The sequence below is a fragment of the Euwallacea similis genome, chromosome 1 (genome assembly GCF_039881205.1).
Source record: "Euwallacea similis isolate ESF13 chromosome 1, ESF131.1, whole genome shotgun sequence".
NCBI lineage: Eukaryota > Metazoa > Arthropoda > Insecta > Coleoptera > Curculionidae > Euwallacea > Euwallacea similis.
Window position 1 is genome coordinate 614,109 of NC_089609.1, and position 20,430 is coordinate 634,538.

Here is a 20,430-nt window from a genome sequence, read left to right on the forward strand (position 1 = left end):
TCTAGATAAGTATACCTAGGTCTCATTGTAGGCATCATCATCACGCCAATCACGAGGTTGATTTTATGAGGATAAATATTGTTTTTGCATATTAGGAAATCAGAGCGCACCCATTTTTGTTTGCCTTCTAATGCTCGTATTTTTCCTCAGCATTCAAACCGATGTCTTAATCCTTGACGACTGGTACTTCTGGCGTCTCGCATCTCATTCCCCCAAAAATCTATTACCAGTAGTGACGAAATCCTGCAAAAAAAAACCGGACTTGAAATCAACGTATCGGGGAAGGCAGAGAGAGTTCGCAAAAATCTCTGATGGTACTTCGTCAACCAATATGATTCTGAAAGTACTCGAAGCAAGGTTGCAACATCTCCCCCTACCCTACCAAAATTCGCAGACAGTACTATCAGGCCGACGGTTATCACCATTCACCACAGTAGAAACGTTTTAACATGTCGACCACGTTTCGGAATTAGTACTCGCGTACCACCGAGCAGAGCAGTACGGTCACCGTTGGTCGACAGTTTGAATCACACGTTGCTCGTTCGTCTTCGATTTCACCCAACATTCAAAATGTGTTTTTTAATAAGAGTGTTAAAAAGTGGTTGCAACCAGTACAAGGAGACTTGAGGGCTGCGGTTCCTCCATATCTTATAGCAGTGTTCTTCCCTTTACGATACTTAGTAATTTCTTCACTTTTTGGATTAAAAATTGTTTTTGATTCGGTAAGTGTCGGTGCCTGCATCCTCTGATATTTGCATTTGGTTTGCTAATCATTGTTAACTTGTATAACAGTTTTTACCTGCGATGTGTACGTAACCATCAGGGTCACATAGGTGTTATTTATAGCTAAATGTCCTTTTGCTTCTACAATTAACACCTAAAAGCCACTGCCATGTCAGATTCAAAACTTCCAGTTGGATTTCAATGGATTTTCCATTCTGCCTTGAGGCCCTGCTGTTGCTGCCGCAGCGCGGTGTCATCGACTTTAACATTTGTTGAGTTTGTGTTAAATTTAGATAGTTTTTATTGTACTTTGTTCTCGTTTGAGGCACTTCATGGTTGATTGTTTTTAGAACGTGTCGGTTGGTAACTTAAAGTATTGTGTGATGAAGTGCCGCTAAGCTAAACAATTAGATTTACGCATCTGGACGGGCGTTCTTGATTTCCGGATTTCATCAATATTATCGAGTCAGAGAATTTGCCACAAGAAAGCTTCATTTCAATGTTATTTACCTCTCGATTGATTCCCCCATGAATCGATTTTAGTTGCTGGGAAACTACAGCGAAGAAAACATTACGCATCTTCATGTTTCATTCAAGTGCAGAGCTGTCTGCACCTGCATCAAATTGAATTGATCTGCTTCTAGCTGACTTTAACCCAATTCTTCAGGGTCTTTCTACGTAGCTTCCGGCTTTTCCATATCTTTATTCTCTCAATAAATTCATCCAGGGCCGTTTCTCGCACGTCTGTTGTCAGTTTCAGCTGGGAATGTGACTGAAAACGTCCCTTAAAGGGTCACGAATTCATATATTTTTTACTTAGTTTCCACTTGTCGCCATTACATAACCAGAATGGTAAAATTCCCACGTGGCGGCCGGCATTTGTTGTCAATCAAGATGGCCTCCGCATGACTGCATCCAGGGAAGCGCCGTTGACATCACCATCTGGCTTGAACACAACGTTGTTACGACTTTTTCGTCTTACAATCGTTTTGCATTGAAAGGTTATCAACTTCGCGTTTCCTGTACACCCTGTAGAGGAAATGCATTTTTGCAGGAAACGCAATTCCATCTAAGCAAATGCTATCGACTACATCTCTGAAACTATAGAAGTTTTAGACGACGCAACTCGGCAAAAAAATGTAGAATTATCGTCGCGAATATCAAATATGGCTGCCGGGGGACGCTCCATTGAGTCCCATACTTGCATTGATGATACAAGCGCTGTTACCAAATTGTGTAAACCGCAAAGTTCTTTCTTGAACTCTTACCGAATCGCACATTACGAAAATGTAAAAAAAATTAAATTGAAGAAATTTGGAATTTACTGTGAAATGACTTTGCAGTTGTGGCGCACCTATGATACTATAATACATAAGCTTAAGCGGTCAAATGGCAACGCAGCGATAGGCATTTGTTGTCACCCAAGATGGCTGCGCCATAAGACTCCTTTGCGAGATACGTAGCTGACACCACCATCGGGCTTCAAGCACCGTTGCCACGTCCCTCAGATTGTCCCAACATTAAGTAAATAATTATGATCTCCGGAGATGTTGATGAACTGCATAGTTTCATCCACGAATAATTTTATTGGATTTTCTATTGATAAAATTAAACTTACTCCTGGTTGTTTACACCGCCACAAAACTGGGTAACGTGCAGGTGTATATTTCAAAGCTACAGCACTGAAAATAATGGCCGTTCAAACAATATCCGACAGGAAAATACCTCATAATTCGAGTGGTCTTAACTAACTCTTATAAATCAAATATTTACGTTGATCGACTCCAAAAATCGCAACATGCCGCTGAAACTGATTTATGTTAGCAGTGGGAAAAATCGTAACATTATTATTAAGGAAAAAGATCTGCAAGGTGATTAATGAAGATCGAGAGAACAAAACGCCTGGCATGAAGACGTATAAAGGGGAATTCCGGCAATTATGAAGACTTCTTGAAAAGCTGATTATTGCGATTTTTGGTTTACTATTCAAAGGAATCGGATATTCGTCATGGCCGTTTCTTGGCGCATCAATAAATTACCATGCAGAATGTTAAACTAAATTTGTTCAAAGACAAATCCCGGTGGGTTAGTCATCGACGGTAGAAATGTATGTTGTGTGTGGCATTTTTATTCGCGGCAACGACCTTCGGTAACCTACGTAACTTGATAAGGCATAACACTGCTAAGTACTTAAGTCAGCCCAATCTTTATGTTCAAATCAATCAAGTTAGATTTTTTTGCCTGAGATTTCTAAGGGATTTGCGCGAAAACTCAGAGTGGAGGGATTATTTTCGATTCTCTATTTGTTTAATGTACAATGTCTGTTTATTGAAACGTGCGTGCTGCTTACGTATTTTCCTACCTAAACCTCCACCTTGATGAATTGCATTCCATGCGGACAGATTAGATCCTTTAAAGCCTTCAATTCCCCGCAAACTAGCATCCTGTTTACCGAATTGCTGATTTAATTGTTACTAAATTTCGGCACTTTCATCGACTGAAAACTTTCCCTCAGGCCTAACGTTTGGCTCCCATCAACTCGCCGCAATTAATATTTATATACATATTGGCTAGCCAAATCTTATGGGAATAATGGCGAATATTTACTTAGTTAAATGCTTTGAAAAAAAAACCATCCAGTGTCGTAACTTTTTCCAAGAAAAATAAGCCAACCGAAAGTCGACGCGGCCTTCGGGAATTTGTGGCGCTTTTCTACGCAAAATTGTGCTTATGCAAATAATATTAATGCAAATATTTAAAAAGGTTTCTATGTGTAGCACACATATCTATGTACTTCGGCCTGGGATTACCAAGAACGCCTAAACACCAAAACGAATTTATCTTGCCAAAAGCGACGACAATAAATGCGAGTGTTAGTGACCTACACAAACCCGAATATCAACAATTCAAAGATAATCAAATTAATACTAATTCGGAAATTGCTCTTAACGAAATAATGGTCGTATTTTCAAGTGGGTTGCGCGCCAAAATGGCGCCCCGCTACTGGCACCAATTGTCTTAATAATAATAATAATAACTGTCATATTTGTTTGACTTGCGAATTCTAAACAGCAAAAGAAGAAAGCAGTGTGTTTACCTCCGCATATCAACACATTTAATAGAAAAAAGCGGGCGACTTTCTCGGACCGCAAATAAACCCAACCAGAAAACGGCAACTTGGCGTTTGGCAGTTGTTCTAAACCAAAATGGCCGCCCCCATAAAGTACTGCAACGCAAAATCTGCCACTGACGTCACCCTCGTTGTTCCCAGCTCCGAGCAGGGTTGCCACGTTGCTTTTTAATTCTTTGTAAAATATGCCGATTTTTTCTGGAAATGTTGCATGTATATTCAATCGAAATTGCGGAAGCCGGTCTACGAACGTGTGGTAATAGCTTTTATAAGAACAAAGTAAAAGTGGATTTCAATAAATTTGCAATTAAATTATTATTTATTGCTGAATTAATAGTTGTTGCATTATTCAATGAATTGTGACGACGGTCATTGCCATGCATGGGAAAATATGGTGTGTGTGTGTATGCTTAGGTGTGATAAATTGTAGGCGTTTAGGGCGGCGATATACACCAGAGATGTTTGGTTTAAATTTCAAAACTTTTTTCTCTTTAAGTCACGAAAGCCCAATTTTTCCCCATTGAATATCCTGTATATTAGTACAAATTATCAACTTATCAGAACCAGGAGCAATTACTTAATACACCTTTCTATAGTCATGTTCATCGGCTTTCAAACAATTTCAGCAACTGAACTTCGAGCTCCCCTCAGGTTTTCCTCCGCTGTTTGCAGACATGTGATTTCGATAACGGTTGTTTGTCACGGATTGATTTGCGTATGTACAATTTAAGGTTATTTTGTGCGTTATTTTTGATGGCCATTAAAAAACTAGGTCTTCCGTTTAATATATCAGGCTAATAATAACATGTTGCGGCGCGGCTAGAACAGAACGTGAGAACATTCCTTTCAGCACCAATAAATCTCACCAACCCACATTCAACTTTCACGGAACTATTTACTTTTGTTTTCAGACACCTCATCCAAATACTCAAAAGTTCCTAAATCCACCTCTACCGCCAAGACCAAGAAGCAAATCTGTGATATTTCAACCAAGCAACAAGCGCTTATCCCTCACCTGTGATCTTTATGAAGAATATACTATAGTAGATCAATAAGCTTTATACTATAAGGACCTGGAATATGACCAATAGCAGCGGCAATATGATGCAGGACCGCAATCAAGAAATATTGGGTCATCAGAAGCTGATGGACGATGTGAAAATTGAACACGAAACTCCTGGGCAAGTTCGAAATGGCTGTCAGAGGCAGAGGTTGCTAGGTGAGTTAAGGCCTTATGAGGGGGTTGAGAGTAATTTTATATATATATATATATATATACATATATTTGACAGGAAATCGGTCAGCTCCCACTCTGGTTTTACCGACTCACCAAATCAATGCTCCTAGTAAGTTAGACAGGAGACGGTCCTATAATAGTCTGGTGGGGTCTTTTAATAAATTTCGGATGTCCATAGGGAATGGCTCTAAGGATTTGCCCAATCACGTTTGGAATAGGTAAATAATTTCTATGAGTAAAACTGCCGTTACTGGCAACGTCGCGTTTGTCATTTATTCGCAACTACAACTACACACGCAACTAACAACAACCAAGGCGGCTGCTGTCATAAGGCCCTGCACAAACTGCTGTTACTGGCGCCTCTCTTAACAGCTTAGCGATGTTGCCACGTCTGCTCCAACTTCCTAATATATCAGGAGTATTTGTTTACAAAACTAAAATTAGCTTTGAGGTTTATTTTGAAGCCAATTAGTTCGGGAGAGCTTGGCACGGGGCACAAAGATTTATTAATTATTTTTAAGCGATTTTCGAGTGCTTAAACGAGTTTTTAATTGCCGAAGTATAAAATGCACCCGGTTTGACGCAACTTTATGATATTTTTCCTTCAATTTCTATCAACAAACAACAAGTTTTGATGCCAGTTTTGAGCCGCCACGCGATTAAAAAGCGATTATTAACGGCTCCGCTACGCCCAACCTAGTTTATTATACAATAAATTGGTAATCACAGCTTTCATTATTGCATTTCGGCTAGTGATTATTGATTGAAGAAATTCTCAGAAATCCTTCATCATCTGTAGGATAATCGCTAATTAGCTTTTTTTCGTTCTGAGGATAATGGAGAGTACGGCGGTTTCAGTTTCAGGTCAAGTGCGCACCGGAATAATCTTGATGACAAGGTTGTCCAGGTGGTTTTTTAGAATCTCAGTTCCTTCATTATGTGTAACATGGTCAAGTGCGTTAGGTGCTAAGTACATAAATCACCGTCCAGCAACGCAACTGCGCAGACTTGTTTTTATCTCAGAAACTTATCAAAGGTTTTCGCTGGCTTTTGCGGGTGTACAGTGATCAGTCTTTGGTAACTGCTGGTGGCCATTTGTACCTGAGCACTAGTGAATTCACGTTTTGCGACACAAACCGTATCTTGCCTAGGGCACCATTGCGCTTGACTACAATTAAAATCCCATTTCCGTGATTAGCGATGGTACTCGGTAATAACTGTTATTATTAGTTGAAATGCAAATTTGATGACTGCGCAATTTTGCATTAAGAACGAGGCGATTTTGACCGCAGACCTGTAAGTCAATTGTTGAGGACGAACGAAAATAACCAACTTCGATGCCGAAATGGATAACGCCCTTATGGGACCCCATCATGCAGTGACCCCGAACAGCCCGAATTGCCCGGCTAATGGAAAACCCATGATGTGACCTAGACGTAAACACGTCTTATCTCTAAAATAGCATACGGAACTTGGCCAAAAATTCTTTTTGGAATCTACTTTACTACATAGTCCAGACACTACGACATTTTATATTAGTCGTGTGATGGTTTCGCTGAATGTCTCACATCTAACAGTGTGTCGTGCGGGATTTTTGGAGGATTTTTACGATGCTGGAACGCGTCGCAGCACTCTCCCTCAACGGTTGTGGAACTGTAGCTATCAAATCTGTGCTTTTGCTCAGTAATGCGGCCCCACTGATAGTCTAGCGAGACCAATTTCGTGTTTGCACGAATGCCGTGTTATCTATGATTTTTCGGATTTCGCAGCGAGACCTATTAATAACTTTTTGTATCGACTACCGACTGCTACTGAGAAGACTCTTAAGCTGCTTAATCCGACTCAAGGCTGTCACATCCTGATAACAACCCTAATTGTTTGTTCCATCGTTATCTTTGCGCTGAAATCCGCATTTATATGCTGGGTATTGGGATATTAATGGAATTTACCAGGATTAACAAAAACTATAACTACTACTGCATCAGACAGGGACTGACCTAATAAAGTGATGTGCGTGCTGGCATGTAAACTGAAAAATTGACCATGTTAACTGTGGAGTCGATGAATGCTGGACTCAAGAAATGCTTGTCTCAAGTGTCAATTTTGGCTAGTAAAGCCACGTATTCTGGGGAGGAAGCCTGGGCCCATACTTGGTCGAGGTACGTTTACCAATTAAGACTGCAGGAGTTTAGCAAGCAGCTCAACTTGTCGTCAATTACATTACACAGTTTCTTTCACCGATTATTTCATTTTATCTCTTTTTTGTCTTAAATTTAATTTCTTTCTTCTTCTACGTCTTTCTCCCAAAGATATTATTTACCAGAAAAAGTATCTATCTCTTCTTTCACCTCCCCTCTCTCTCGCTCTCGCCATCCCTCCTACCCTTCCTCCACCTCTCTTTGATTCATCCTTTTCATATCTGTTATTCCCATATGTCTTTTCATTCTAAGTTCTCACGCTCTAACTTTCTGCGTGCAGGTTAAATAGGCCTTTTTGGGTAGGACAACTCATTAAAAACATTTGTTTCTTTTTTATCAGTGTCGAGAATTTCCATATTTTGACGAATTCTGATACTCTGCATTTTTCCACATCAAAAAGATGATTTGCAAAAAAATCGTATCTCCAACGGTTTTTGATATAGGTTCAATTAACATCATCATAAAACTTAATTTCTCAACTACGTCACTGTCATTTTTAGTGCCGCCCGGAGACCTTTGACACGACGGCAAACGAACATTCACGAGTGCACGAACGATTGCATTTTTTCTATTATTATGGCGTTCCACGGCCACCTTCAGCAAAAACACCAAAATATTTCTGTGTTTAGACGATACACAAAACCGCATTTGTTTGCGAATTGTAACGTTTCAGGGATGGAAGCGTAGTTCATGGTTTTAAAGGAAATTTACATGATTAAAAAACGCACTTTAGCCGGCTTTCGGGTCTAACCGTAAAGGCGTTGACTTTGCGCCACAATTTCACGATAAAAAATTATAGACTGCTAGAAGTATTAGCCGAAACGGTCAAGCTCAAAACATGAGAGAACGATCCAGGTGTCGGCAGTTAACGCGTACTTTGTTTAACGAAATCGACATATCCTTAGATGAGCGAAGAAACTTAGCTGCGTCTTGAAAATGAAAGAAAATTGACAATTTTCTGCACCAACACATTTTCAAAGTCTTGAACCTCTCTCTCCCTCTTTCCCCCCACCCTCACCTTTTGTCACCGGCTTCCTCCCCCTGTCAAGTTTTCTGCTTCTCAGAATTCCTTACTATTGCATTTCTCTCTATTTCATTCTCAATTTCTGAGTGTTTCTTCCTCACTCTCCTATCCACTCTTTTTGCGAACCAATCTCCCTTTGAGCTAGCATCCTGCTCCCCTGAGACCGAATGGGTGAATAAGTGTTATTTTACGTTTCAGCCAATTGCTTAGTGTTTTTCTCAATTCCTGATTTTGGTGAATTGAAAGATATGCTGAAACTTTCCGCAGACTTCAGCGTAGGCATCATCGGCATAGGAGTTTATTTGTTCAAGTTACAAAGTGTGCTTATTCACCACTGATTTTCAAGCTTAAAGCTTATATGAGCGATACTGATTTCTCATTAACCGAGTATTCTCACTGGCGGGTAACATGCGCGTGTAGACACATATTTATGTCCACGAGTTATTTATTATATGTATGCAGGTTATTTTAGCATGTTTTGTCCAATTTTTAGTGGGAAATTCGAATTGGAGCGCGCATTTATCTACTTACGTCAGTGGCATTGGTGATAGCCATTTTTGTAAATGAATGACAGCCGCTCTACTTACTGTAATTTCGGGAACATTTCACTAAACAAACGATTATTTTATTGTTAAATTGGGAAATTTCTGGGCAAATAGTGACTAGACCGAAAACCACATGAGAATTATAGAAAGCCGCAGAACTTCTTTAACCTTGAACATTTCACTAGGCTGGGCTTCCCTCAACTCTTGTTTTACATGACGAAACAATATGGCCGCGGAACCGTTACTATGGAAACCTGCCGTGAACTGACAGATTCCAGGTCCGTCTACGTAAACGTTTTTCCGGGAGGTTTCTTCCTGCTCGGTGACGTATTTTACGTCAATTGTTTAACTGTTTTGAAATCAATTGTTTTTAGTCCGCATTATGTGAATCCGGGAGACACACACTTAAATAATTTACATTAACATCTCATTATCAAATAAACAATTAAAATATATCCCCACATAGAGAGGTTTTAGTCACGAATTGATCATTTGTTGCTTAACGTCGTCAAAACAAGCTCGCAAAAATCCCAGTTCTATAATGAAATATGGTGTAAATCATTATCAGGAAGTGCTTTTGCATCAATTTCGTGTATTTATTTTTGTTAACAATGAGGTACAGTGTTATAACGCAAAATCCGCCTTCGAAGTGCAACTGCTCCTATTGCGACCGTCAGAAGCTGATGAAACTGAACGATGAGAGGAAATTCGCGGAGTTTCAGTGAGTTTATGTGGAAAATTGGTCGATGATTATTCTTAGTAAATTAGTTTTATTGCGATTTATTCCGTCGACGCCAAGGATTTATCCCCGATAACCGGCTATTTAAAAATAATTCCATGATTAACTGCAATTATTATGTATTTACACAGTCATTAATTCAATTTTTCTCAACAAAAGATTAAACACGCGTTCGCCAATAAGTGATTTGATGAAAGTTCGCGGTAAAAGCCGCAAAAGAAACGCCATTCTGTTGCAAGACCAAATAGCGGTGAATTTAAATGATAATAATCGTTAGCCAGCTTTCGCTTCAAAGTCTGATCGTTGAAAAATCCATTTCAGATACAGACAAAGCAGGTTCAACGCGCGCAGGATCCGCAAAAGAGTAGTGTTCAAGCATGGCGACTGTAATGTAGTGCAGGGCAATGTTGCCAAACGGAGGCGGAAGTATCTGCAGGTGAGAAACTATGCGGCGATGCCCCTAAGAAAAGAGGAAACCTCTTTCCGTCCATGCGACAGTTGTCCGAAGCAATCTGTCACTCGTCAATTCATCTATCGCTCTAGATGTGATGTATGTCATGAAATTGTCAAATTTCAGGACATATTTACGACCTTAGTGGACGCTCAGTGGAGATGGACCCTTCTAGTATTCGCCATGAACTTCCTCCTGTCATGGTTGCTCTTCGGCCTCATATGGTGGCTCATCGTTTTCACCCACGGGGACCTGACCATAGACGAGCAGACTCTGGTGAGTGCTGAAGGGGGTTCCTCCTCTTGGTTTCTAAGAGGAGTTTTCTTGCAGAATGGCACAGCCCCCGCGACTCCCTGTCTCATTGGCGTTCATAGTTTCATGACCGCGTTCCTCTTCAGCGTGGAGACGCAACATACGATCGGTTTCGGGACACGAGCCACCACTGAAGAGTGCCCGGAGGCCATCTTTATTTTGTGTATTCAAGCTATTGTCGGTAAGGAATTACACCCGCGGTGGAAATAGTTTCGTCGGGCGGAATTTCGGTAACAGCTGTAGCGGGATAGTGTCGTCCAACTTCGTCATGACAGCTGAAATGACTCGAGATTATTTTTGTTTGTGGCGTATTTCCGTCTCTTTTGATTGAATGGCAACAAATGAGATGAAATACTTTTGCTCTGGAGGTTAATTTTACGTAGGAATGTATAGAGTGTTGCCTACCGTGAACACCAAAACGGTAATTTGAATTTATGAGTTTTAAACCTTGAGGCAATAAAACTCCCTCAAAGGGACATTTTACTGCTTCCGGAGGCTTCAATTTGCTTCGTGCTCAAGTTCAATGTTTAATTCGTAAAGGTCAAAAGTTTTTCCGGATGAATTCCCAGAAATAGTTACATACTGAATCGGTGCTAAAAAAACACATTAATTTAACTTTTTCTCAGTTTGATATTTAATTTCCCTTCTTTCACTCCCTTAAAGGTCACTTTGCGTCCTCAACAGCGGCTTAACAAATTTAGGAACTCACATTTATAGAACCGAAAGACGTCATAGTGATGAAGCATTTTTTCTATTCGGCCTTAGATTTGTTTGTTACTAAAGGCGCAATGTGGGTTTATCTATTATTGGTAGAATTTCCATAAGCAAATGATCGAATGCCATTTTTTTTTTTTTAGGTGTAATGATTCAAGCCTTCATGGTGGGCGTGGTGTTCGCCAAACTCTCCCGTCCGAAAAAGCGAACGCAAACTTTGCTATTTTCAAGAAACGCTGTGATTAGTCATAGAGACGGTGTACCTTGTCTCATGTTCAGGTAGGTTACTCTACAATTAGTCACGCGTAAAGAATGCAACCTTTGTGATTCACCAGAGTGGGCGATATGCGGAAGAGCCACATCATTGAAGCCCACGTGCGGGCGCAGCTCATCAAGCACAAAGTTACCAAAGAGGGGGAGCACTTGCCCTTTTTCCAGACTGAATTGAAGGTAAAGGTAACTGAACTTTTTCACATCCCCGTATCTGGCACATCATGCAGTCATGCGCTTTAAATGAATTCGCTCTGTACCTCATTTATTAGGTTGGAGGGGATGGAGATGAGGACAAAATCTTCTTCATTTGGCCCACGACTATTGTCCATAAAATCGACAGTAAGTCTCCTTTACATAACATGTCAGCCACAGATTTGCTGAGAGAGCGGTTCGAGATCGTTGTCATATTAGGTATTAAGTAATGTCTCGTTAATCAACTTAACAAATCAACAAAAATCTTGCAGAGGGAGTAATAGAATCTACGGGAATGACCACTCAAGCTAGATCCAGCTATTTGCCCTCGGAAATCTTGTGGGGGCACAGATTCGAGTCTCTAATCTCGTTCAGGAAGGATTCAGGAGAGTACGAAGTGGATTATGCCGTCTTTAACAACACTATAGCGGTGGACACTCCGCTTTGCAGTGCCAGGGAGTTGGACGAACATAGAGCTATGTTCAGTGCCGATGGATCAGGTGAGGAAGGTGCTTATTTCTCAGCGGTTTTAGACCCAAATTGCTTGTTTTTCGACAATAAATAACGAGAAAAGGGATTAGTCACTGGGCAGGTACCATTAGAGAGTGAATACGTCATAAAATCAGCAGACGGTAAACTGAAACCCACGGTGGAAAGAATTTTGTTAGAGGAGAAATAAGATTGAAGCGTGGTGAAAATAATTTCGCCAAATGCCGTCATGACAACCTTAATCATAATGTTGTTCGTCATTGTTTTTCCTTCGACATTGTCGTTCCTTTGACATGTATGAAGTGTTGCCTACCCAAGAGGTTTCCAAATTATTGTCATTTTTGTGGGCCTAAAATCGCTGATGATTTTCTTGATTCCGTTCTTATGTTGCGTCCTACAATGAACTGATCATATGTTTTCAGAAAATTCCAAATTACTAACAGTTAAAACGGCCGGTAAGAGAGAAATTCATGAGAACATTTGTTGTGGCTTTAAACTTAGCTTAACACCTAATAGAACAGCGTTTAGGGCTTATTAATCTTTAGGCTAATTCATGCAGCTTTCGCTTAAAAAAACAGACAGAGTGTAGGTAGTTTTGATTACATAGCTATGACGATTAAAAAATGATGGGAAGGACTAGAAGTGACAGAGGTAGACTAGGCCAGAGGTGTTCCCATGACATCACAATTCTAGATGGCTTTTAAACGGAGGCTTGTTATGACGTCCGTTTTTAACGATCTTGACTCGGCCTCTCTCCATGTGCCTTCCCTATCCTCCCGTCACTTGAATCTATCTTTTGCTTTCCAGATCACGTTCGATCCAGCCTCTTCCCCTCTTTGCGCACCCAATCCAGTGACAGCCTGTCTAGCCTGGACTCGATGTTCATCGATGACGGACACATCGAAATGAAGATCCCCCAGCGCGTGGATAGTCATCAGGACATGAAGTATTTTTCCAACAAGGCGGAATTCTCCCGTATCGAAAGCCATCCTAACATGAAATTTGCCGGCAAAAATGGCGTGAAAAAGGATTGCGTCATCAATATGGCGGATGGGATCAAGAGTGACAGCGGCCATTTTAGCCGCATCGACAGCCATCTTGACATGAAAACGATGCCCAACATTCACGAAGACGAGGCAGAGAGCTGCCATAGCAGTTATTTGGAGATGAAGGTGCCGGTGCCTAGTATCAATGTTACCATTTCGGAACCTGACGAAGGCGTCGCCCTCCTGGGCGATGAGGGGAAGCTTCAGATTGAGGTCGTTTGAGGTACTTAGATCTGTAGATGTAATAGTATTATTTTTACCAAATGAGAAAATAATGGGTATTTTTGTTGTCGTTATTTTAGTAATGTTAGACGAAAAGCGTTTTAGCTGTGGCTGTAATATAATAGGTTTTATTGTGCATTGATGGAGAGTGTGACGGTTTGTGGAGCAAAAGTGATTGTTGATAAATAAGCCGCGAGTATTTATTTTTCACTGTAATGTTATTTATTATACATGAATTGAAGGAAAAGGAAGAGTACATGGTTTTTTTTCACAAAAATCTGAGATCTAACTTTGAGCGTTGAAGTTCGCAGAAATTCGTTGGTCCACGAGTTCCAAAGTTGGACAACGAGTTTGTTCATTTGTCATGGCGAGCTTGAAGCGATTTATCGTCATTTTTTAAGTTAGCTGAGTGTCCCATGTTTACTGCGCCTTACTGTCCCTGTCTTTAATTTCTTACCTTGAATTAATATGACTTAATACACATTACCAGATCGACATAAAAGTTATGGGCGGAGTATGATTTGTCACTTTTTATCAAGAATCAGACACGTTCGTACAGCGAACGGATTTTAGGACCGAGGAACCGTAAATCTTGCACAAAATTTAATCAATGCCTAATTTTTAAAAATGTTTTTGCCAATCTGAGACACGTTACGCTACTGATTTCCCACGTGTCAATGCTTAATTGCTTCAAAAGAGCACTGAACATTTATAGCTTATGGTTACCTTAAAGCCAGGACGGTACTCAGAAATTTTACAACTGAGACACTGCAGATATTTAAGGAAATTTTCAACCTGAGCTAATTCATTTTCAAAAAATTGTTCACACGTCTAGAGAGGTGCTACGCAACTGATGAAAAAATGCTCACAAAATGCTGGGAAGGGAGCTTCTGAGACAATGAATTGAATTATTCCCGGTGGCCGATTGCAATTGGCGTTAGTTAAAGATTAATTCGAAGAGTTCATATCTATTCACACAAACAACTGTTTTAAAAAAATTATCATACAACTTATAATAGGTATAATGGCGACAAAAATGTGTTTTTACATTGTGTATGGACATTCATTCAATAATTTAACTAAGACAATAAATTGTAGGAATTCACATCATACAAATTGAATAACTAATAAAAATAATAGATAATAAAATAGCTGTACGCGCCATTTTTCTTGCCCTGCAGCTTCATTAAAAATATTAATAAACAAATTATCCATGACTCCATCTATATATTAAGTAGAAATGGCAACGTCGCGCATAGCATTTGTTCTTAAGCATGACTGTAATATATATTTCTTACGTCCAAGCTTAAAAACAAATGCTACGCCCGACGTTGCCATTTCTGCTAAATAATAAAAATCGTACAGTCCTCTTAAACAGAAAACCCAGCAAAAATACCATTCCTATTTCCTATTGATGTGCCTCTTGTTTTTGTTACGATTGAACTCTATTGTCGATGGCAGAAAGTTACTTTGCACGAATTGCCAAGTATCATTGAGGGTCTTTTTCAGGTCTCTAGACCACACACAAAAGCTTCCCTGTTCCACTGAGATGTTGTTGCGGCTATCATTAATCCAGCGATATTCTAGACATGTCTGCATACTTTTTGAAAATCCTGAAATAAAGGGGAAAGAGTAAGATGGTTGACGCACGTTCCAATTTCCTATACAATTGTTGATTGCGGTGCTTTTTGAATTTCTAATGCTAACATTTAGGCCAGCACAGTGTTTATGTACCTGATCGATTGAATATCTCTTATCACAACCGTCATAAAATTATCGAGGATTAGCAAATCATAAAAATTGTTTTAACAAAAAAGGAGATGTTGTAAAAGTTTCGTTTTTACAAATAAGGAGATGTTCTTTTTTGAACGGGACGGAATTTGGAATAATTCATTTTTAGAGAAACGTCCAATACAAATCATATTGTTGGTTCTCCCTTAGAGGAAGACAGCGTAGACATACGTTTTTGTCCTGTTCTCTATAGAAATGATATAATTTGATATTATAGATACATAAAGCAACATAAAGCACACAAAGTCCTGATAGAATGGCAGCTGTGCGGCTAGCAACAACGCGCTACTCTTTTGTTAGTTGTTGTCCAAACATGATACTGACAGTTACGCGGGACTTTACCAAGGCGGTGTTGTCAATATCGTTTAATTTTCCTTCAATAACGATTTTAAACAAAGTGAAAGGCTCAAGGTGTTAGTGAGTGTGAATAATTTTTGCAGTGACAAATTGCACTTTTAACGAAAACGGCGTTATAAGCAGTTACTTATTAAAAAAGGGGAAAGTAGGTATTACCAGTAGCCTTTAGGCCGAGTTGTACAATTGATATGATCGCTGAGTTTGCTCCTTTGGATTCTACATAAAAAAATAAGGAAAATGATCTATGTAAAATTAAAAAAACAATAGTGTTTTCGGGGCCAGAAATTAATTTCGGGCTCTTTGAGCATTACGGAAAATAAGCACGAACAGGCAAAATTACTCACCCACTAGGGAAGCAATGCTAAAATACAAAAGAAAAATGAGCCTCATAATAAATACACTACAAACAGTAGTTTTTCTGCCAACAAACCCGTTTAAATAAGACGGCATTATCAGACGGGCGATTCATTTATATGGGAAAGAAGCCCTTAATCCTTCATAGTGACGCATCGAATCGCATCTTCCCCTATACCACTTTTTAAAGGATTTTGCGTGTTCGTTGTGCTATGTTACTTATAATTAAAATTATTACTTATTAAAAAAAAATTACCGTTTCTATGGATTATTTGTATTCCTGCGAATGGATCTGAATTTGTCACTTCATGTCCTGATGAATAAAGAAATAAAAAAATTCAATGCGAATACGTAGTATCTTGCAACTTACCGGCTACAGCGCACAAAACAGTAGACAAGACTAAAGTAATCTTCATACTGCACAGTTTATTTATTTGTTAATAATTGTTCATGTAAAGACGAATTATTGTTTATGCCTCAACAAGACCTTTTGAATATGATTACATTAAGAGAAGAACGAATCATTTATATGTTGAAAAAAAAGCCGTTAATCTTTATGACGCATGCATCATTGCAGGGAGTAGTGACTATTTCCTCATTCATCCTTTAATGTCACTTGTTTTCTCGAGTACTTATTAATTTGGTTGGGTATTTGCTTTGCATATACCAAGGGCTTTATCAAAAGTTGGAATGTTCCACAATAAAATATTAAAGGTAGATATTTAAGTGAAATGAGCCAAATTTTCTTGGCATAATGGTGAAAACAACATGTATGCATTTAAGGTGGATTGTTCATTTTTTCTTTCTTTTACATGTTCAAGCTATAGCACTAGCGATGTCGCAACAGCAACTAACGTTTATAAGGTAACATCATTTATGAAAGCTACCCTTATCGCGACAAAAATTATTATCATCAACACAAGCGTTTAAGCGGAAAAATCTAAACTTGATTTTTTGACATAATGGTGAACATGTTTAACGTATAGCTTCAATATTAACCCCATCTGGCAGTGTTTTTTTTTACAAAAATTATTTCCCTCTATTCTCAAATAACCAAACTCGCCCACTCTCGTGGATCTAGAACTTTTTCTTCCTCCCATGTATTTGTACGCAATAGTGAATACATGGCATGTTTGCCACATCCGCAGATACTAACGACATTCTAAGTATTTGCGAAAATTAATGAAACGAAATCCTATTATAGAATACGTCGAAATGATCACTATGATAAGATGTGAATGCTATTCATGATCACGTTGAACATCATGATCGCACGTCCTAGGACAGTATGAATAGGATACGGCGAGTCCTTTGAGGTTCTTCTGCGAATGAAGTCACGTGAAATAGTCCTACTGAAAGGTGGGCAAAAAGGAAATCCTTTTCGTGTTAGTAAGCCTTTTATTTGCTTAAAAAAACATGCAGCCATGAATGCTTTACATCTGGTACAGTACCGGCAAAGCTATCTACTGCAGTGCGCATAAAACTCGTTTTCTTTGGCAAATCAAATTCGTTAAATATTTATTGTCAGACTCTTAAAATACGTTCCCATAAAAATATTATACAAAACTAAACATTGATGTAAATTATCTCTATTATTGTATAATCTATCGGCTCATACACGCACACTTCTGTTGTGATTATACCGGTCATTTAAATGATTTCGCGTCCAATTAATCGTTACTTCCTCGTCAAGGTGGATATTCTTCAGGTGTTGGAAAACGTGGCGAATCATCTTTTGCGTGCCATTTTTCCTTACGCATAGGACGCCATCGGACACAACGACGCCTACTATCCATTGCATTTCTATGCAAAGTTCGGTACCTAGAGAAAAATGGAATTATAAGCTGTTATTGAAAACATTTAAATATTATGTGATAGCAGTTAACATTAAGTAATTGTTACTAAAGTACTTTTACTTACTTACAGAGCTAGTGAAATATTATTCCTTTTACTTACCAAACGCGTTACTAATAATGCAAACGGAACAATGCATTAAAAAAATTATAAGGGGCACCAAATTAATGAAGCGCATCTTTAATTCAAACCTTTTTTCTTTGAATAAACGTATTTTATGTTAGTTAAAGCGTTTAGCTATTACTTTTAACGCTTCTTCAGTTGTGCGAGATAATTTATGAGACTTGTAATTTCTAATGTTTTGACCTGGTCCAAGATTGTAGTTTTATACCCACACATCCCATCTGTTACTATCAAAAATCCCCCCAGCTTATCAGTGCTCAGATAGATTGACTACGGATTATCAAATCGTAAAAATTACATGATTTTATCAAAAAAGGAAATATAGAGAATTCGACTTCCGTTTTTGTCGGTATTCTGAATTATATTTGCAGAACGCCGAAATTTAATGAAGTTGAATCATTTATTAAGTGGAAGCTCGTTGAGTCGATAGCGTACAACAACGATAATGAGCTATATCAATAGGAACAGTAGAAAATTTTGAAGCAAATAAGTATTAGTTTGCTCGATAACCGGAACTAACGTGTAATTTCCGAGAATAATATTCATATAATATAAACAAAAAATGATATAATTCATATAAGGATAGGTGACTTTTCCTCGCGTTTCCGATGTACATGTGCTGAAATAAAACGTTATTTTATAATCATATCTGTCATTATTTGATGCAGCGGGTATTTTTAAATAGAAAATTTTAATTATTGAAAAGTTTTATTTTAAAAATTGCGCCAAAACTCAACAAGAGGGAATCACATTGCAATAACCCCGACGAGGGGGACATAATTTGTCACCTTTGTGTCAAGAAAAAATGACTTTCCGCAGGTTTATACATTTTTATAGTGACTCTGTGATGAAAGAGGAAATACGGCAATGTCGCGTTTAAGCGACGCTCTTCGTAGCCATTTTGATCCCATGTTTGTTTATTAATTTGACGATTGTGTCTTAAAACAAATTCAATTCAAATTCGTGTGGACCATGAGTTATTTCTTTCTCCTATTTATGGCATTATTAGTTAAGTAATATTTAAAATTCAACCGTGTGTCAAGGCATATCATGCAGGCGTAAACGGGAAAGGTCATTGTCAAGAGTGTCAAAGGAAGCCATGTTTTTTGTTTGTTTCTGTATCTCGATTTTATTTATAAATATCCGTCAAACTTGTTGATTCAAAATCCATGTAGAGAAACAGGAAAATCATCTGTTGCGTATTGTTTATGATTAATCGTCTTTGACACATCCGACTTCCAGTTTTAGTCTCTTTAATTTTGCATTTTACACTAATTCTATAAACCCCAATTTCAAAGTTATTTTTACAACTTTTTCAGACGGCCATAAATCTCAAAGGAATTAGATTAAAAACACCGTCAAGGTTTCAAATATTCGTGCATTTGACAACTGCACAAAAACCAAAAAATTAATTAATTTGCAGCTTTGAAGGCCCAAAATGGACAAACTGAAGCGGGTGTTGAGTGGCAACGACACTCCTGATGAGGAGAGCGGAATCATGTCACAAGTTAGTATTACTGTAGTCCTATAGAACACACATCAACTCCTCCCAAAATAATTGCAGTTAAATGATGCCTCGACCCTAAGCTGGTCAACCAGAATTAAAGCGTTCATTGCTTGTTTCATTATTGGCATCCTTCTGTCCTTACTAGGCTCATTCGCCTTATTCTTCAGCAGAGGCTTGAAAATATTTGCAGTATTCTACACTTTAGGTTTGTGCAACATAAATCTCCTTAAAAACACCATTAAACAATCATTGTATCAGGTAATATAGTTTCCCTGTTAAGCACCTGCTTCCTCATGGGGCCCTGGAATCAAATACAGAAGATGTTTCATTCCACCAGAGCTATTGCAACCTGCTTGGTTCTTGGAAGTATCATTATAACCCTGTTGGCAGCGTTGCTGGTATGTACTGAAAATCGAGGTATCAAGAAGGTTAATGAGTCTTTTTATTTAGTGGCATAATGCAGGGCTGGCACTCTTATTCATTATAATCCAGTCACTGTCAATGACATGGTACTCACTTTCTTATATTCCATATGCAAGAGATGCAGTAAAGAAAACTGTATCTACATGCATAGGTTGAGCAAGGTGAATCAAGTAATTATCTGGGATTGATTTAGACAATAATAAGGAAAGTTGAAGTTGGAGTCGTAATCCCAATAATATGTATTTTATGTATGTACTTATTTAATGTATAATCTTGTGCACATTGAAGAGTTGCAAGTCATGAGTCTGTAGTCATTCACATATTACGAAGGATAAAAACAGGAAGTCAAGATAAATTTCAGTAGTATTTGCCTCCTCAATCTGGGTTTGACCAAGATTATTTACAAGTGTTTCAATCTCACAGCACAAAGTAATCAACATATAAAATAAGAACCTAATTTTTACTTTTACAGAAGCATTTACAAGCAAAGTATTTTTGTAATGATATTAAGGTAAATTTGTATTGGTCAATTAAGTAAAATTCAGGGTCCAAAATCGGATATTTTTAAAGCTTAGTGCATGTATGAATGGACTGATACTCTTCAAAGACTGTAAATTTACTTGTCAATGATTTGAATAAATGTTAAGGTATTTTTTGTCATTTTCAAGCTCCTTTCACTAGTAGTAGGATAGCTATATCAAGCTACCTACTAACCTGAACTAGAGT

At 38.5% G+C, this 20,430-nt stretch overlaps 2 protein-coding genes and 1 long non-coding RNA gene across 12 annotated transcripts; 2 read left to right on the forward strand and 1 right to left on the reverse strand.

Annotated features, from left to right (window-relative positions):
• Nucleotides 1-479: 479 nt before the first annotated feature.
• Nucleotides 480-13,551, forward strand: LOC136416184 (G protein-activated inward rectifier potassium channel 3-like). 10 transcript variants are annotated; one of them, XM_066401498.1, is made up of 12 exons: nucleotides 483-722; nucleotides 4,765-5,072; nucleotides 5,146-5,308; nucleotides 9,918-10,032; nucleotides 10,174-10,323; nucleotides 10,378-10,540; nucleotides 11,217-11,352; nucleotides 11,409-11,529; nucleotides 11,616-11,757; nucleotides 11,811-12,038; nucleotides 12,450-12,482; nucleotides 12,835-13,551. In XM_066401498.1, the coding sequence occupies exons 2-12, from the start codon at nucleotides 4,934-4,936 to the stop codon at nucleotides 13,293-13,295; spliced, it is 1,851 nt and encodes a 616-aa protein (XP_066257595.1). In that variant the 5' UTR covers nucleotides 483-722; nucleotides 4,765-4,933; the 3' UTR covers nucleotides 13,296-13,551. The 10 variants fall into 10 exon arrangements, with proteins under 10 accessions (XP_066257376.1, XP_066257454.1, XP_066257595.1 ...); XM_066401579.1 differs by having other exon boundaries at nucleotides 484-722; nucleotides 11,409-11,523; XM_066401279.1 differs by having other exon boundaries at nucleotides 480-722; nucleotides 10,174-10,540.
• Nucleotides 13,552-14,782: 1,231 nt separating this feature from the next.
• LOC136414747 (uncharacterized) lies at nucleotides 14,783-16,272 on the reverse strand. The gene is made up of 3 exons (XR_010752562.1): nucleotides 16,168-16,272; nucleotides 16,054-16,110; nucleotides 14,783-14,908 (listed from the first exon to the last, which is right to left on the reverse strand). It is a non-coding gene; the product is annotated as an uncharacterized lncRNA (long non-coding RNA).
• Nucleotides 16,273-18,966: 2,694 nt separating this feature from the next.
• Nucleotides 18,967-20,358, forward strand: LOC136419811 (vesicle transport protein SFT2A). Its single transcript, XM_066406372.1, has 4 exons — nucleotides 18,967-19,281; nucleotides 19,339-19,486; nucleotides 19,540-19,679; nucleotides 19,732-20,358. The coding sequence occupies exons 1-4, from the start codon at nucleotides 19,213-19,215 to the stop codon at nucleotides 19,858-19,860; spliced, it is 486 nt and encodes a 161-aa protein (XP_066262469.1). The 5' UTR covers nucleotides 18,967-19,212; the 3' UTR covers nucleotides 19,861-20,358.
• The last annotated feature ends 72 nt before the right edge of the window (nucleotides 20,359-20,430 follow it).

Excerpts from the sequence above, each read along its gene's own strand:
- LOC136416184 (XM_066401279.1), top strand. The coding sequence starts at position 4,934 with ATGACCAATAGCAGCGGCAATATGATGCAGGACCGCAATCAAGAAATA. Across the intron at positions 11,353-11,408 it reads GTACCTTGTCTCATGTTCAG|AGTGGGCGATATGCGGAAGA; the intron begins GTAGGTTACTCT and ends GTGATTCACCAG. Across the intron at positions 11,758-11,810 it reads CGAGATCGTTGTCATATTAG|AGGGAGTAATAGAATCTACG; the intron begins GTATTAAGTAAT and ends AAAATCTTGCAG.
- LOC136419811 (XM_066406372.1), top strand. The coding sequence starts at position 19,213 with ATGGACAAACTGAAGCGGGTGTTGAGTGGCAACGACACTCCTGATGAG. Across the intron at positions 19,282-19,338 it reads AGAGCGGAATCATGTCACAA|TTAAATGATGCCTCGACCCT; the intron begins GTTAGTATTACT and ends AAATAATTGCAG. Across the intron at positions 19,487-19,539 it reads TGCAGTATTCTACACTTTAG|GTAATATAGTTTCCCTGTTA; the intron begins GTTTGTGCAACA and ends TCATTGTATCAG.